This window comes from Crotalus tigris, unplaced genomic scaffold (genome assembly GCF_016545835.1).
Source record: "Crotalus tigris isolate CLP2741 ecotype Arizona unplaced genomic scaffold, ASM1654583v1 scf7180000024376.1991246, whole genome shotgun sequence".
In the NCBI taxonomy this organism is placed as follows: Eukaryota; Metazoa; Chordata; class Lepidosauria; order Squamata; family Viperidae; genus Crotalus; species Crotalus tigris.
The window spans coordinates 1,012,999-1,030,564 of NW_024100546.1; the positions used below are offsets into that span (position 1 = coordinate 1,012,999).

At 40.2% G+C, this 17,566-nt stretch overlaps 1 protein-coding gene across 23 annotated transcripts in view; it reads right to left on the reverse strand.

Annotated features, from left to right (window-relative positions):
• BAZ2B (bromodomain adjacent to zinc finger domain 2B) overlaps nt 1–17,566 on the reverse strand; it is a 260,570-nt gene that overhangs the window by 67,901 nt on the left and 175,103 nt on the right. For 13 of the 23 annotated variants that reach the window (XM_039328386.1, XM_039328383.1, XM_039328396.1 and 10 more), the window contains 3 exons: nt 17,013–17,234; nt 15,294–15,689; nt 12,296–12,394 (listed from right to left, as the gene is read on the reverse strand). In XM_039328386.1, coding sequence (XP_039184320.1) covers nt 12,296–12,394; nt 15,294–15,689; nt 17,013–17,234 — 717 coding nt within the window. The remainder of the gene's footprint in view (nt 1–12,295; nt 12,395–15,293; nt 15,690–17,012; nt 17,235–17,566) is intronic. The other 10 variants (XM_039328393.1, XM_039328390.1, XM_039328391.1 and 7 more) reach the window with 1 other exon arrangement.

Below are 17,566 nucleotides of genomic sequence, written 5' to 3' on the forward strand. Positions count from 1 at the left end.
TGCCGCATCGGCACCGCCCAGCTGGAACCTTGCGGGAGAACCGCCGCCGGCAGAGGACGAGTGTAGAGGAGGAGAAACACTAGGCCCTTCTTTCCCCGTGGCCTCCGGCGGGCTACACCCCTTCATCGTGTGGCCATGTTCGTCGGTCCGGCCTTGCGAGACCAATGGGGCCGCCACGCACCACGGGGGGCCTGGCTGGCACCATCCTGTTGTCATTGCTGCCGCTGCTGCGGGGAGGGGGGCTGGCCCTTTGTGACTCTTGGACCTTGATTCTCAGAATCTTTTAGCTAGTGTATGCTGATTGTATGATTGTTTTTTAACCTTTTTTAGTTCATTGTATTAGGGTGTGTATGGGTGTGAGTGATGGAGCTGGGAACAAGAACTGGTGCCCCCTCTGCTGAGTGTGTAAACAGAAGTGGAGGGGGAGGCGGATGTACTTCCCGGCTCGATTTAAATGTGAGATGTGGCCTGCCGGGAGGGGGGGATGGTGGGAGGGAGACCTGCGGGGTGGGTGGGGAGTTTTCGGGAGTGGACGTGGGCTGGAACATCCCGGTTATCGTAGGGAGAGGTAGATATGGCGGGAGCCAAGGGGTGGGCCATCTTCAGGGAACAAGGACTCGCTGCATTAGAGCGATTACCTGTTCCGACCCCTTGGACTCTTCTCCAAAACCTGGAGAGGGGGGTGTTCAGGACTCTGGCCTCAGGTTGCTGCTTCTTAATGCCAGGTCAGTTATTAATAAAGCCCCCCTCATCCGGGATTTGATACTGGATGAGGAGGCCGACCTGGCATGTATTACTGAGACCTGGCTGGGCCAAGAGGGAGGTGTTCCTCTCTCAGAGATGTGCCCAGATGGGTTTCAGATAATGCACCAACCGCGACTCCAGGGAAGGGGTGGGGGAGTGGCGATTCTTGTCCGAGAATCCCTGAGACCTCGCAGGATCCCAGCCCCAGAGGTTGTTGGGTGTGAGTCCCTTCTCTTGAGGTTGGATTCAAGGGTTCAGTTGGGCTTGTTGTTGACATACCTGTCTCCCAGCTATGTGACAACAGCCATGCCTGAGCTGCTGGATGGGGTAGCCAGGTTGGCGGTGGAATTCCCCAGGCTTATGGTGCTGGGGGATTTCAATTTGCCGTCACTCGGCGAATCCTCTGGTGTGGCTCAGGAGTTCATGGCTTCCATGACAACCACGGACCTGACCCAGATAATTCAGGGTCCGACCCATAGGGGAGGACACACGCTCAACTTGGTATTCCTCTCGGGGCAGTGGAGACGTGATTTCGATTTAAGGGGTATAGTTACTTCTCCCTTGTCATGGTCGGATCGCTTCCTGTTGAGGTTAGATTTCTCGGTCCTATTCCCCCACTGCAGGGAGGCGGAACCGATTAGGTGGTTCCGCCCCAGGCGTTTAATGGACCCGGAGGGGTTCCAAATAGCGCTTGGGGGTTTTCCTGATTCCCTCCTCCACGAACCGGCTGAGTCCTTGATCGCTGCTTGGAATAAGGCGGCATAAGGGGCGTTAGACCGGATTGCGCCTTTGCGACCTCTCCGTGATTGTGGATCCCGGAGGGCACCTTGGTTTACCGAGGAGCTACGGGAGATGAAGCGTCAGAAGAGACATTTAGAGCGACACTGGAGGGCTAGTAACTCCGAATCCGACCGGATACTTCTAAGAGCCTATATTAGGACTTATTTAGTGACGATACGAGCGGCAAAATGTTTGCACTTTTCGAGCTTCCGGTGGGAGGCGACGGCGATGGCGGCTAGCTTTTAGCCGTCCAGCTGGGGAAGTGTCAGAGCCGCGGAGCGCAGCGCGCATCAGCTGGCCCGCGGCTCGGAAATCCCTTCCCGGGCAAAGGGAAGGGATAGAGAACGCAAGAGTAGAGGTAGAACCCCTGAACCCCCTCTGGATTTATTTCTAGAGGGGGTGAAAGGAGTGTTCCCTCGGAGCTCTTGCTGATCTCCGCCTCCCAGCTGTTTTTGCTTCCTAGGAAGCAAAAGAAACCGCCGCTTCTATCTCCGTGTTTACAGCATTTTGGTGAGTAATTTTTAAACGGACGGAGCAGTTTAAAGGATTTTTTGTTATATTTTAGGTGTTTATTTTTTTTATCTTTTGATTTTTATATTTTTCCTCCTTTTCTTTGTTATACTAGTGAAAGGACTTAAGATGGCGTTTTGAAAGTGTCGGAGTTTTTTTTTCCTTTCTCTTTTGTTTTACTTTCCCTTTTTAAGGACTGTTTTTTGCTTTTGCTTTTGCTTTTGGCTTAGAATTTTTTCTTTTGAATTGTTTGCTCTTTTACTACTTATTCTTGGGATTTATTTTGGACTTTTAATGATTATAGTTTGTCTCTTTTTAAAAATTCTTTTTTTCTTTTTTTCCTCCTCCCTTTTTGGCTGGAGGGGAAAGGGAAGTGACAATTGTGCTTTTTAAAATGGCTTCAAAGAGGCAGCAGCCTTCCTCAATACCCAAGGTTATTTCTTCTCCTATAACTTCCACTGCACAGCTACAACAACAATCTAAACATGCACCACCGGCTCAGCCACCACCCTCCCCTCCTCTACCTGGACTTTCAGTACAAGAGGTTAGAGGCATAATGGGAGAGATTGTAGTTCAAATGAGAGAGGAAATGACTCAATTTGTTTCACAGATTAAATCAGAAATTAAATCTGATCTCAAAGAAGAGATAACGGGGATAAAGTCTAAATTGCAAGAAAATAATAATGAATTACGACAAGATATACTGGCAGCTGTTTCAGGTTTGGCTACTGTGGTGGTTAAGCTCGATGCAAGGCTTGAGGAAGTGGAAGACAAAGTTGACTCTTTAGATGACAAAATTCAAGACGTGGAAAGGAAGGTGGACTCCTCACAAGAAGATATTTTGATGTTTCAGTACAGACAGATGGAGTATGCTCTGAGGATTAGAGGCCTCAAGGAAGATATGAATCAAGATTTGATGGAGGTGGTTCTTAGTGATCTGGCGCTGGCTTTGGATATGGATAAAGGAGAATTACAGAGAGAAGTGGAAAAAATTTATAGACTCAACTCCTGGATTGCTAAGCAGAAGAATTTGCCCAGAGATGTGGTGATTTACTTTACAAAGAAGTCCCTGCGGAATGAGATTATACAAGCTTTTTACAACAAAAGATTTCAGATTGCCGCCCAAGATGTCATCATTCTAAAGGAAATCCCATCTAAAATTTTAAGAAGTAGGAAAGACTTTGCTTTTTTAACCAATGAGCTTAAAGCTAGATCGATGCCATTCAGATGGGAAATTCCGATGGGTATCGTTTTGAGCCATGCTGGGACACGTTACAGATTGAACACAGTTGACAAAGCTAGAGATTTCTATACTTCGGTCCTGAGTGCAGGCTCAACTTCATCTGGTCGGAAATCTTTGAGTGGTAAGGAACCTGAGCAGCAATCTGAGGCACTAGATTTGGTTTCCGCAGGGATGATAGAAGTGGCAAAGCAACGCCAAACAGAGGCTAAAGAGCAGAGGATGACTCGTGCAGCCTATAAGCGTAAAGAGAAAGAGCAACGTAAAAAAGAGCCCAAAGAGAATTCTCCTGGAAGTGCATCACCGCCGGTGGGAGGAGCAAGACCCAAGAGTTATGCAACACACGCAGCTCTGTCAGAGTTTGATGGTGTCTTCTCCAGGCTGCGTGCCAAGGGAGATGGCAAAGTTTTTGACCTGGAATGTTAATGGATTGAATTCTCCTCAGAAACGGAAAAAAATCTTTTATTATTTGAAGCAACATACCAATGATGTTATTTGTTTACAGGAAACTCATATTCTACTTAAAGATCAGAAATATTTAGTTAATGCTCGTTTGGGATCTCATTTTATATCTCCTGCACCTGGGAAGAAAGGGGGAGTTGTTATATATGTCAAACAAAACCTGCCAGCTTGTCTGGTAGAATCAGATCCCCAGGGGAGATATGTGATGATTGAACTTGGTATTTATGGTAAGAAAGTACTTATAGTTGGACTTTATGCTCCAAATCAACAACAGGAACAATTTTATAAACAGTTACACCAAAAAATAACTTTGCTTGATTATAGATCAGTGGTATTAATGGGTGATTGGAATGGTGTCTTAGACACACAAAGGGATAAGAAAGGTTCCTCTCCTTTTCTTAAACAAGCAAGGCTACCTAAAGCCTTTTTTGATATGAAAGAAGACTGGGAATTAAGGGACTATTGGCGGGAACGTAATCAAGAGGAGAGAGACTTTACTTTTTTTTCTGACAGACACCAATCTTTTTCAAGAATTGACTTTTTCTTGATTACCACGGATTTGTATAATAAAGTAAAGAATGTAAAGATTTTTCCTAGATCACTGACGGATCATAGTCCAGTTTGGATGGAGTTGATTCAAGAGAAAGAGGAAAGAAGATCCTGGAGAGTTAATGAAAATTTGTTTAGACAAGAGAAGAATGTTCAAAAACTAAAGGAGTGTTTAAAGGACTATTTTGCTTTGAATATGTACAAGGGGACTTCAATGTCAATGGTATGGGATGCAGGTAAAGCATTTATGCGCGGTGTTTTGATAAAAATGAATAATTTTTATAAGCGAAATCAGATTCAGAAACGTAGAGAACTTGAAGATGAAATTAAACTAAAAGAAAGGGCTTTGATTCTAAATCCTTCTGATGAAAGTACTAAAGAATCTGTAAAGTTATTAAGGTCACAATTTAATATGTTGATAGCAGATCAAGCTGCAACCAATTTATTATTTATGAAACAAAATACATTTTGTAATGCTAATAAGCCGGGGAGATGGTTGGCTTATCAATTAAGAAAGAAACAGAGACAGAGAATAATAGAGAAAATAAATTATAAGGGTAAACTAGTTTCTCAGAAGGAATTAATTAAAAAATCTTTTTTGGATTATTATCAAAACCTATACAAATCTACTAATGTACAACTGTTAGATATAAATAAATATTTAGCTGAGGCAAGTTTTCCTAAACTGACTGAGGATCAGAAATATGAAATTAATGGTTTAATTACTAAGGAGGAAATTGCCTCAGCAATTCAACAATTGAAATTAGGGAAAGCACCGGGTACGGATGGGTTAACAGCTGTTTATTATAAAGCCTTAATGGAGGAGATGATCCAACCATTAAATGATCTTTTTAATGGTATCTTACAGGGTTTAGAGATTCCTCCTTCATGGCGTAGTGCTTTTATATCATTGATTCCAAAGGAGGATCAAGATCTTACTTTACCAAAAAATTATAGGCCTATATCTCTTTTAAACGTGGATTATAAGATATTTGTAAAAATTTTGGTAAATAGGCTTATGAGGGTGGTGCATCATCTTGTGCATAAAGATCAATCAGGGTTTATAACAGGAAGGTATATGAAAAACAATGTTAGACAAATTATTAATTTATTAGAATACTTAGATAAGAACAACCAAGTTCCTGCAGGGCTCATATTTTTAGATGCTGAAAAAGCATTTGACCAACTGAATTGGCATTTTATGCTAAGAGTAATGGAAGAAATGAATTTTGGTGAAAACATATTACAAGCTCTTAAGGTAATATATCAAAAACAAACAGCACAACTTATTGTTAATGGAGGTTTGTCGGAGGTTTTCACAATAGAGAAAGGTACTAGACAGGGGTGTCCTTTATCGCCATTGTTGTTTGTTTTAACATTGGAAATATTATTGATCAAAATTCGAGAGTCTCAGGAAATTAAAGGAATATATGTTAATAAAAAAGAATATAAGTTGAGAGCTTTTGCGGATGACTTGGTTGTTACTTTGTCGCAACCTGATTATTCTGTAGTAAACTTATTACAGTTGATTCACCATTATGGTTTGGTCTCGGGTTTTAAGATTAATGTAAATAAGACTAAAATTTTACCTAAAAATTTGTCGAGTCAGGAGAAGCAGATTTTGGTTAACTCGACGGGTTTTGAGATTGTTAATAAGGTAAAATATTTGGGGGTGATGCTGTCTGTTTCTAATGCAAAATTATTTAAAAATAATTATGAAAGGTTGTGGGTCAGGGTACAGAAAGACTTGAAAAACTGGGAAAAGCTGCAATTATCCCTCATGGGAAGAATTGCAGTGATAAAAATGAATATTCTACCCAAGTTTCTTTTTTTGTTTCAAATGTTACCAATTTTGAAAAATGAGATTAATTTAAATGAGTGGCAGAAGGGTCTCAATAAATTTATTTGGGCAGGGAAAAAACCAAGGGTTAAGTTCAAAATTATGCAAGACTTCCGTGAGAGGGGTGGACTCAAGGTACCAAATTTGAAATTATATTATGATGCGGTGGTTTTAACATTAATTAGTGACTGGGTAAATTTGACAAACTCTGAGATACTTTATCTAGAGGGATGGGATTTACTTTATGGGTGGCATGCCTATTTAATATTTAATAAAAAAATAGATTGGGCTTTTAAATCTCATATTTTAAGAATTTCTTTACTTAGGATCTGGAGAAAATATTATAAAAGTGATTTTAAAGTACCATTATGGGCTATACCTTGGCATGCGATAGAAGGAATAAAAAGAGGGGTTAAAATGGATATGGTGTCTTATAGACAGTTACTTAAATGGGATGGACAAAACTGGCAATTAAAATCACGGGAAGAATTAGCACAAGAAAATTTTACTTATTCTTGGTTCCAATATAGGCAACTACTAGATAGATGGAAGATGGATTGTAAGGTGGGTTTTCTTAGAGAAGATGAAAATCTTATTAAGCAACTGAAGGATCAAAGACAAACCCACATTAAGAGAATTTATGGGGTTTTAGTTGAATTGGACTCAGAAACGGAACTAATTAAAGATTGTATGATTAGATGGGCGCAGAACTTTGGTGAGCCAGTTTCATTGGACACCTGGGAAATTATTTGGGTGAGAAATGTCAAATTTACTCAAGCACAGAATTTAAGGGAGAATTTTTATAAAATGTTTTATAGATGGCACCTTGATCCACAAAAAATGTCTTACATGTACCCTGACGTGCAACCTAAATGCTGGAGATGTGGTTATAAGGAGGCTTCCTATTATCATATTTGGTGGTCATGCAGAGAGATAAAAGCATTTTGGATCAAAATATGGTGGAATATCCAGAGAATTTTTAGAAGGAGGGTAAAATTTACTCCGCAATTATTTTTGTTAGGTATTGTTACAGATTGTGATACAAAGGAGGTTGTATTGATGTTAAATTTGATCACAGCCGCGAGGCTGTTAGTTGGACAATATTGGAAGAAGGAATCTTTGCCTACATTGCAGGAATGGTTTTTTAAAGTAGCTTATCTGGCGGAAATGGCAAAGATTTCGGCTTTCTTAAAGCAACAAACGCAAGAGAAGTTTTTTGCTATCTGGGACAAATGGATAAAATTTATACAATTTAGATTGGGTATACAAAAATATCATATAGCTTTTTCATAAGTTTTATTTTTATATATATTATAGATATCTTTTTTATATATATAAATATAAAGTTTTTAATTTAATTTTTATTTTTTTTTATTTCTTAAGCCTATATTCTGCTCTGGGAAGCTCAGGGGGGGGAAGGGAGGGTTTTTGGGAGGGGTGTGGGGTGGGGTTTTTTTTTTTTATATGTATTGTTTAATTTTTTTTTCTTTTGTATATGTTGTTTTTTGTTCTGTATTGTTCTTGTTTTTCTTGTAAAATTTATAAAACTTTTAATAATAAAAAAAAAAAATGTTTGCACTTTTCCACACTTATTGTGTCTGCAGAATCTCGCCCCGCCACCCTGTTTAGGGTGACCCGTTCCCTACTTAATGTTCGAGAAGCTGGGGAGCCCTTACACGGTAGAGTGGAGGAATTTGTGCAATTCCTATCAGACAAAATCGCTCGGATTCGGACAGACCTAGATTCCGATTGGGCAGGGCCTTTTGAGATGACTGGGGCAGGTCTTAGCTCAGTTCTATGGGATGAATTTGAGTCTGTGACCGCTGAGGAAGTTGTCAGAGCGGTGGGAGCAATGAGCGCCCCTACTTGTTTATTGGACCTGTGTCCTTCCTGGTTGGTCTTGGCTGCCAAGGAGGTGACACGAGGCTGGCTCCAGGTGTTGATCAACGCTTCGTTGAGGGAGGGGTCTTTCCCGCAATCCCTGAAGGAGGCAGTTGTGAGGCCCCTGCTCAAGAAGCCTACCCTGGACCCGGCTGATTTAAATAACTTCCGTCCAGTCTCTAATCTCCCCTTTGTGGGGAAGGTTGTAGAGAGAGTGGTGGCACTCCAGCTCCGATGGTCTCTGGATGAAGCGGATTATCTAGACCCTTTTCAATCTGGCTTTAGCCCCGGCTTCAGCACAGAAACCGCTTTGGTCGCGCTGATGGATGATCTCTGGAGGGCCTGAGACAGAAGTTATTCCTCTGTCTTGGTGCTACTTGACCTCTCAGCGGCTTTTGATACCATCGATCATGGTATCCTTTTGCAACGACTCGAAGGGGTGGGAGTGGGAGGCACTGTTTTACGGTGGTTCTCCTCCTACCTCTCTGGCCGGTCGCAATCGGTATTGGTGGGAGGGCAGTGGTCAACCCCGAGGCCCCTTGAACGCGGCGTGCCACAGGGGTCGGTCCTCTCTCCCTTCCTATTTAACATTTATATGAAGCCGCTGGGTGAGATCATCAGACAGCACGGGGTGAGGTTTCATCAGTATGCTGATGATACCCAGTTATATATCTCCTCCCCGAGCTCTCTCAGTGAAGCGGCCGATGTGATGGGCCGTTGCCTCGAAGCCGTGAGGGTCTGGATGGGGGTTAACAGACTCAGGCTCAATCCTGACAAGACCGAGTGGCTTTGGATGTTGCCTCCCAAGGATCATGTCGACTGTCCAGTGTTGACTCTTGCGGGGGAAAATATACCCCCTTCGGAGCGGGTTCGCAACTTGGGTGTCCTCCTTGATCCACAGTTGAATTTGGAACATCAATTGACGGCTGTGGCTGGGAGTACCTTTGCACAAGTTCGCCTGTTGCACCAGTTGCGACCCTACCTGGACTGGGAGACTCTCCTTACAGTCACTCACACCCTTGTCACCTCACGTTTGGACTACTGCAACACGCTCTACATGGGGCTACCCTTGAAAAGTATTCGGAGACTACAGTTGGTCCAGAATGCAGCCGTGCGAGTGATAGTGGGTGCTCCTCGATACACCCACATTACACCTATCCTCCGTGAGCTGCACTGGTTGCCTATTGGTCTACGGGTCCAATTCAAGGTTTTGGTCATTACCTTTAAAGCCCTATATGGCTCAGGGCCAGGCTACTTGTGAGACCACCTACTACCTCATAGTTCCCTACGTCCGGTTAGATCCCACAGGCTGGGCCTCCTTCAGGCCCCGTCGGCCAAGCAGTGCCATTTGGCAGGGCCGCGGAGGAGGGCCTTCTCTGTGATGGCACCCACGCTTTGGAACCAGCTCCCCCTGGAGATTAGGACCGCTCCCACCCTGTTGGTCTTCCGTAAGCTACTTAAGACCTGGCTTTTCCGGCAGGCCTGGGGTTTATAAAACCTGACCCCTGGATGATTGTCTTTGTACTGTTGTTCTGTTATGTTTTATGTGTTTCTTATTGTTAGCCGCCCAGAGTCCTTCGGGAGTGGGGCGGCTTATAAATTTTAAAAATAAATAAATAAAAATAAGTTTGTTCAGTGAATCGCTGCAGTTGTTAAGTTAGAGTAACATGGTTATAAAGTGAATCTGGCTTTCCCCATAGACTTTTGCTTGTTAGAAGATCGCAAAAGGTGATCACATGACGCCAGGACACTGTAGCTGTCATAAATATGAGTCAGTTGCCAAGCGTCTGAATTTGGATCATGTGACTATGGGGACACTGCAACGGTTGTATGACGAACGGCCATAAATCACTTTTTAAAGTGCTGTTGTAATTTCAAACAGTCACTAAATGAAAGGTTGTAAGTTGAGGACTACCTGTATATATTTAAAAAACAACAACAAGGGGATATCTTACTCCCCAATCAGTATTGAACAATTCACTAAGCATTCCATCTATACCGGGGCAGGGAACCTTGGCTCTTTTGTGACTCGTGGACTTCAACTCCCAGAATTCCTCAGCCAGCATGGCTCAGCTTGGAAACCTCTCCCTTTTCCCTCAGCATGGCTGGCTCAGGAATTCTGGGAGTTGAAGTCCACGAGTCATAAAAGAGCCAAGGTTGCCTACTCCTGATCTATACCTAAGCCCTAGACTTACAACAAGTCTCTTTGCGACCATTCAAAGTTACAACTCCCTCTCCCAAAGTTACTTATGACCTGGTTCCGAAGTTCCAATGGCCAGGGGCCCTTGGTCACATGACCATATGTGGGGCACTTGGCAATCATTCTGCATTTAGGGCCATTTACAGTATTCTACAGTCACTTTACTGCCATTTATGACCTTTTTTGCCAGAAACCAGCATTTATTTCCAATTTTCAACTAACAGCACACATGGCAAACAAAAAGGGTTCACTTAATGACTATGGTGTTTGCTTTACAACTGTGGTGTTCACTTTACGACCATTGCAAAAACTCATGAAATTGAAGTCAGTCTTATGATGACCCACTTTACAACCATCAAGATTTATAACCAGACGCAATTACAGTCCTAAATCAAGAACTACCTATACATGCTTTATTTCTATTATATATTGTTTTTACCACATTCAACAACCAACATTAAACTCCATATTGTCAAGTACCAGGGAAATCAGGAGATTCAGGCAGTTCAAATGAGAATAAAGATTTACTGCAACCTTAAGCTCTCAACAAGAATCTGAGCTACTAACGGTCAGGGGAAATTAGCAGGAGTTAAGAATAGAAAGGAATTCAAAGTGGGCTGATTTAGATCTCTTGTGGGCATGCAGAGACTCCTAATTGATGATACATTTGATCCCCTCCCTGGGGCTCAACCTGGTAATCTCCTACACATATTCATGTAAGACATTTCAGAATTTCATCTATTCGTTTTATTGTACACTTTTTCTAAATCAACAAGAATAGAATAAACTTTCTGTTTTAATCTTACATTTCTCAATCAACAACTAGAAAGGAAAGTGCCTGGCATAAAGCCACACTGTAACTTTCCAAATGTTACTCAATGTCATCCCTCATGCCGTCAATCAGAATTTTGCTGAGCACCACCTCATGCTCATTTAACAAACTAAATACCCTTTAATTTTACATTCATTCTTGTTACTTCTACCTTTGCATATAGGGCATAAAAATAGGATTCTTCCAGTATTCATCTGGAGATGCAGCCTTTTCATTGCACTCATTAAACAAACATAGCCTCTCCATAAAGGAAACCCTCTATATCAGGGGTGTCAAACTCGCAACATCATGTGATATGTCGCGACGTATCGTGACTTTTTCCCCATTGCCGGCAATGGGGTGGGCGCGGTTTCGGCATGACACATCTGGCCCATGGGCCAGCAGTTTGACACCCCTGATCTATATTTTAACATTTCTCCTGTTAAAGGTAGTCCTTGCTTAGCAACCACAACTCCATTGCTAAGTACCCTGGTCACTAAGCGAAATATCATGTGACTGCAATGAGCTTCCAACCTCACTTCCCTGTTAATCGTTAAGTGAATCATTTCAATTCTTAAGCAAAACATCAAGTCTCTATGACTTATGATTTTACTTCTGCCTTCCATATTAATTCTGTTTGTTGCGAATACAGTTGCAAAGCGCACAGATGGCCATCACGTGACCATGAAATGCTGTAACAGTTCTAAATGTGAGGATGGTTGCAAAGCTTTTTGTTTACATGATTGTAACTTTGAACAGTTGTTAAACAAGGCATTTTGTAAGTGAGGACGACCTGTACACCATCTACACTTATTATTTCTCAACATTTTTTTAGCATGTATGACATCCTTTTTAATCAGTTTTTTTCTTGAACATTAACATTTATAGTAGTTATTTCAATTCCAAACTTATACGTTACTATCATTCAAACATTTAAAATAGTTCTTTAAGCATTCCTTCAGTTCAATTTTATCCTAAATAAGTTCTTAATTTTTATTTCTAATTCCATTCTCTCTATCAGAGGCACCCTTAGCCATTTCCACCCAATTTCCAAAAGTGTTTTATTTCCATTAAAATTCCCCCGCATTTTCTTTGCTTCATTTAATCTTCCTGCCTCTATTTGATTATATTCTTTCCAGCTGTGTTTTTTTTCTTTGACTACATTATACAACATCTTCCTCTCATCCTCATTTTTGCAGAAATAGTTTTCTTACATGCACTTTTTCATTAGCCACAGTTTCTTTACTTCGTTATTCTACTAAGCAACTTTTTTCTTACTTTACACTTCAGACCCTTGTGTGGCACTTTGTAACTGTGTTCAGTTCTTTTCATTGTGTTGAAAGCAGCTTCCTCATTTCTTTTCCTTATGTTCACTTTCTGTTCAGAATTGCATGTAAATGGAAATCAGAAAAATCCATAGGCAATTTATAAAGGTTTTTTTTTTAAAAAAATACTGATTTTAAAATATTGTTATGTAACATTCGTAGCAACAAAAACAAAACAAAACAGAACTCTAAAATGCTCCATTAATATAAGCTGAAAATCTAAAAATGAGAACTGACACTACACAATGAGATCCAGTATTTCTGGGGAAAAATACAGAGAAACCTGGGTAATTTCCTGCTACTTTAAAAACAAAAGTATTTTATATACAATTGCTCAAATCTCCACTTTTAATCATGAAGCACAATTGTGTAAGCAGCACTGATAACAATTATACTTTGAATAGACTTTGATCTAGTTTTAATACCAATAAGAATACAGCTACTAAAGCAAAAAATAATAAAATAATTGTAAGAATATGCATATAAAATTGTCATGGCCAATTTTATATACAAGCTGTTAAGAACTGCATTCCAATCCACTGTGTATCAACAACAGTTCAATTTGTTTGAAAGCTTTTGCACTTTTAAATAACACAAACAGATCCCTACATTTAAGAATTCTTTGTAGTGTGAGATGACATGATGGAAAATAAGACAACCAACTCTTCCTTTGCAGAAACCAAGCATGAAGGTCAGTTTAAAAGGATGTCTTGTACTGTGCTTAGAATTCTGAGGTTGGTGCTTTTGTGCAACCTATTTTTCAATAGGCATTTGGCTCACATATCGGAGATGCTTTGTATGTACAAGGAAGCAGCGTGAAAAAAAATGTAAGTGACCTATACCGTCACTTGGCAGGCTTCTGGGTCTCATCAAAAGAAAGGGATATGCATTCCCACATAGCACTCTGGACAAGATGTGAAAGTACAATGAGAGAAAGTACAAGCAATCCTTTCATTGCTTTTTATGTGCTGTAAGGTCTGATCTGAGGTATATTATTGACCACAGTCCCTTACAAAAAGTGTGAAGGGACAGCACAGAGATGAAAGTAATAATATGTGCTATTTATCCATTCCAACAAGTCTGGTAAAAAAAAATATCCAAAGTAAAAAAACCACAGATTAATTGCTGCATAATCTCTGAACTTTTCCCAAGAAGAAGGAATAACAGGAAAATACTTGAGGCAGTGTCCTGGATTCATGAAAGATTATACCATACTTACATTCATTTTTATATTGCCAATAGACCCAGCTGGTCTCCACATACCCCACATCACTGTAGCATTAAATCTGTGGGGCCCATTATCCTTGTTGGAGAATAAAGCTACCATACAATAAGGCCAGAAGTAGTACTAAGCATATTCATATCTTTTTTTCTGAACTGTCCCTAATCACTTCCAAATGGAAGGCTTTTCAAGGTTTTTTTAAAGAGTACTTAACCCAGAGGTTTTTTCTTCCTTAATAGCTTCTTAATAGGCAACTCCCGCCTGTTTAGAAAACCAGAAGGGTTATAAGGTGAAGAAAAAAGAGTATGAAACTTCTCTGTTTGTGAACATAATATGACAGCATGATCAGGCCTTATTTGGAAACATCTGTGGTTCAAAATTAATATTTTCTATTTAATTCACATGCCACACCAGAAATATTTATGGAGCTACCATCATGACTTCATTCCTATTTGTAACAGCATTGGATGTCAAAATCCCATTCTGGATTTTCATAGATCCAGGATTTATAACAAAGTACAAAACTATACCATGCCAACAGAGCAATATATTTTGTTTTCCTGTTTAACTATTTGAAAGCTGAAACATCTTCCACTGAATATTTGGTGGCATCATGCTCAACTATATTTTTAAAAATTGGGCTCGTTAAAAAGAAGATATCTTTCTCAAAAAACAATTGTGATTTTATCAACTGTATTGCTTTAAAAAAAGTATTTTATGAATGCATCCCCTCTGTCTTCAGTAGCAGTATTTATACCTACAGGTATATTAATGTCCTTAACACAGAAACTACAAATGTTAATGGGTAGCTCACTTTCAGGACCTCACGTGTTCATACATGATGCATAGAGCAGCCCATCATAAGCTTGTTCTAAGCACTGTGAGAATAACAAGTCCTAAACCCCACTGGCATTATCTCAGTACTATTAAACAATTACTTCCTTCTTAGCTCTCTGCCCAGCCTCAGCTCCAGCCCCCCCCAGCCCCCCCCTACTCTCCACTTGTATCTGAAGTATCCACCTGAGGAATACAGTCCTATCAACACTCATACAAGAATTATTCACCTGCCCAGGATCTGTCTTCCATTCTACAGGGGAGGTACAAGGTTGCCACTACTATACAGTATCTCTTTTATCATGCATATATTAATTATTTTAAAGCATTCAGCATGAAAGGCTGGAGGCAAGGGAGCCCAGATTTTAGTGCAATCTTTCTCCGTAAAGTAGGGGATGAGATCTTTTTTAAAATGTGCAACTGCATAATCAGCATTTATGCAGAGCACTCCATGTATGTTAATTGCCAGGAGGAGAAAGCAAAGAAAGAACACGTTCTTCTGTGAACGAAAAACTGTGATTCAGCAAATCCTCTAAATCAGGATTCAATGTATTCATTTCATTGATATCCTGCCCCAAGCAGCTTGGGCCTGGTATACATGGTTCCTCCCATTTGTCTTTTCAATAATCCAAAATGTAAGTTGACAGGTTAGGCTGAAAGCTGGCAATTTGCCAAGGGCCCCTGATTTATCTATTTCTATTTTTGCCCCAAGCCAAAGCAACGTAACATTAAACTATTTTATAATATATAATTGTACTGACAGTAACATAGCTATCATTCCTCCAGATATGTAACATAATCTTAAATTAAAATTAACATATACATGCACACACACACACACATACCCAAAACACACTTTCTCAAAAAGTTCATATAAAAGGAAAATTCATCTCACCCGGTTTGATCTGACATCAATGGTCAATGCGCTAGCTTCTTCAGAGGTATTTTTATTCCCTGTCTTGAGTAGATCAGGAGAAGGAACTATAAGTTTTAAGAAAGTTTCCTTTTTGGCTTGATTTACCAAAGACAAAGGGTTCACATTGGGCACCAATCCAGTAGACTGTATTACACTTGTGTGTTTGTTCACAGATTCCACCTTTGCCTGAGAGCTTTGGAAAATAAAGGGAAGTTGCTGTGACAAAACCTGAGGCTGCTTCTGCTGGGCCTGGAATGATGAGTGAGTCTGGCTATCAGACGCAAGAGGTATTGGCTGGTGTGGTCTCTTTTCCTGGGGCATTTCCTGGGATTTCTGTCCATCTCCTTTCATGTCTGGTCCACTATGCATTAGCACCTGTAAATATGGAAAAATAGCTTGTTGGAGATATAGGGGTGCTTGAACTATAAGCCACCAAAATAAGATAGGCTTGAACTGGCTCTGGCCCCCAAGCCCTTTTTAATGCCAAGGAATTGTGAGGTCCTAGCCATAAAAAGGGGTACTTTCTTGTGATTACAAGCAATTTCAAATAAAATAAAATAATAAAATAAAATAATACTGTATCCATACAAGTGCATACAGGTAACAAATCATTTTTAAATGAATCCCTAAGTATCATTACTAACAAAATAGTATTAGTATTATTTCATCCAAGTACCATAATGACATACTTGATTGTCACTGGCACACACCCACAACAGGCAGGCAAGCAGACACACCCATCCACTCATAACTACTTTAAACATAAAATAACCTTACAATATATCTTCTTTGGCTTATTTCCCACAAAGTCCTTTTACAACATCAAGTTACAGTTTCTAGGATAGTGAAAAAATACTATGGAAAAATCAGTTATTTTTGAATGTATGTCACACGATTAACTTAACGGAACATTAAAGATTACATTCTGGTTACTGGTTACTGGACAGTATAACTGCTCTGCAAGGAAAAGAGGAGCTGTAAACAGAATTCAGTAGTCATGGCAACACTCAGGACACCCAAACCTTTGCGACACAGAATATTTCATTTGCTTGATATCCATGGGCCCGTTTACAACCTAGATTTCCCCTTTTAGAAGAATATAAACCTGTACTTTGGCCAGCTAATTTAAGGCGTTTACTTTTTTATCCTAAACAGAGTCATTTGGGAGCATATTTTACTGAAATCCAAGGGGATTTTTTCCCCAAAACAGAAGGACTAGATTATGCTGTGTTTCTTTCTTTCTTCCTTTTTTTTTTTGACACTTTAAATGCGCCGTTCAATCTAAAATGCAGTTTAGACTGAGGCTTGCAGAATAATAAACTCAAGTCAGTAAATCATTAAAGGGTACGAAAACATGGTATCTTTTACTCTTTACACTGGCTTGTTGGTTTCACTCCATTTTAAAAATATGGAACAGGTTTCTGAGAACAGCTGGCTATTTCTATGAATGCTTTGTGTGGTTTGGGATTTCGATTCCCAGGCAACCCAACACGTTAATATATCAGGACAGAAAAGCATCAGACTTAAAACCTGCCCTGTTGTTCCAACCACATTGAGAACTTTGAAAGGGAGCACATTTAATAACTAATAATTCATGATATCCAATGCAACCTTACAAAGAGTCCCATAAATCAAACAAATGCCCTGTAAAAAAAAAAAATATCTAGCAGTTCAAGGCAGCTTGTGATATGAACACACCTTGTTCTTATTTTTCGGCTGTGCTTCATTCTCAGAATCTGAATCATCATCTTCACTTTCTTCAATGCTTTGATCATCTTCTTCTTCCTCCTCTTCTTCCTCTTCCTCTTCTTCCAAGTCATCTGAGTCGCTGCTACTGATGCCTTCACTAGAGGTGTCTGAGGAGGAGCCAGAATCACTTTCACTGTTGCTGGAACTATCCACTGCTTTCTTTCTGGGTTTCTAGGAAGGAAGGTTGAGTGTTGAAATATTTTATTATTAGAAATATTCAGCTCTTACTCCTATTGAGATTTATCTTACAATGAGCTGGCATGAATTTTAGAATTCAGTTGGGTTTTACTTAGATAACCAGTTTGTTCCACATTATGGGAAATCTGTTATCTTCAATTCCCCATCTGCAAAACGGGGATATCTAATTCTATTTATTTGTTGAATTTATAATATCACTATTCCAGGAGCTAAAAGCAGAATTCATAACATTCCTTCCATTTTTTTCTCACAACAACCCTGTGAGAAAAACTGGGTTGAAAGAGTTACTAGCCCAAAAATAGCCA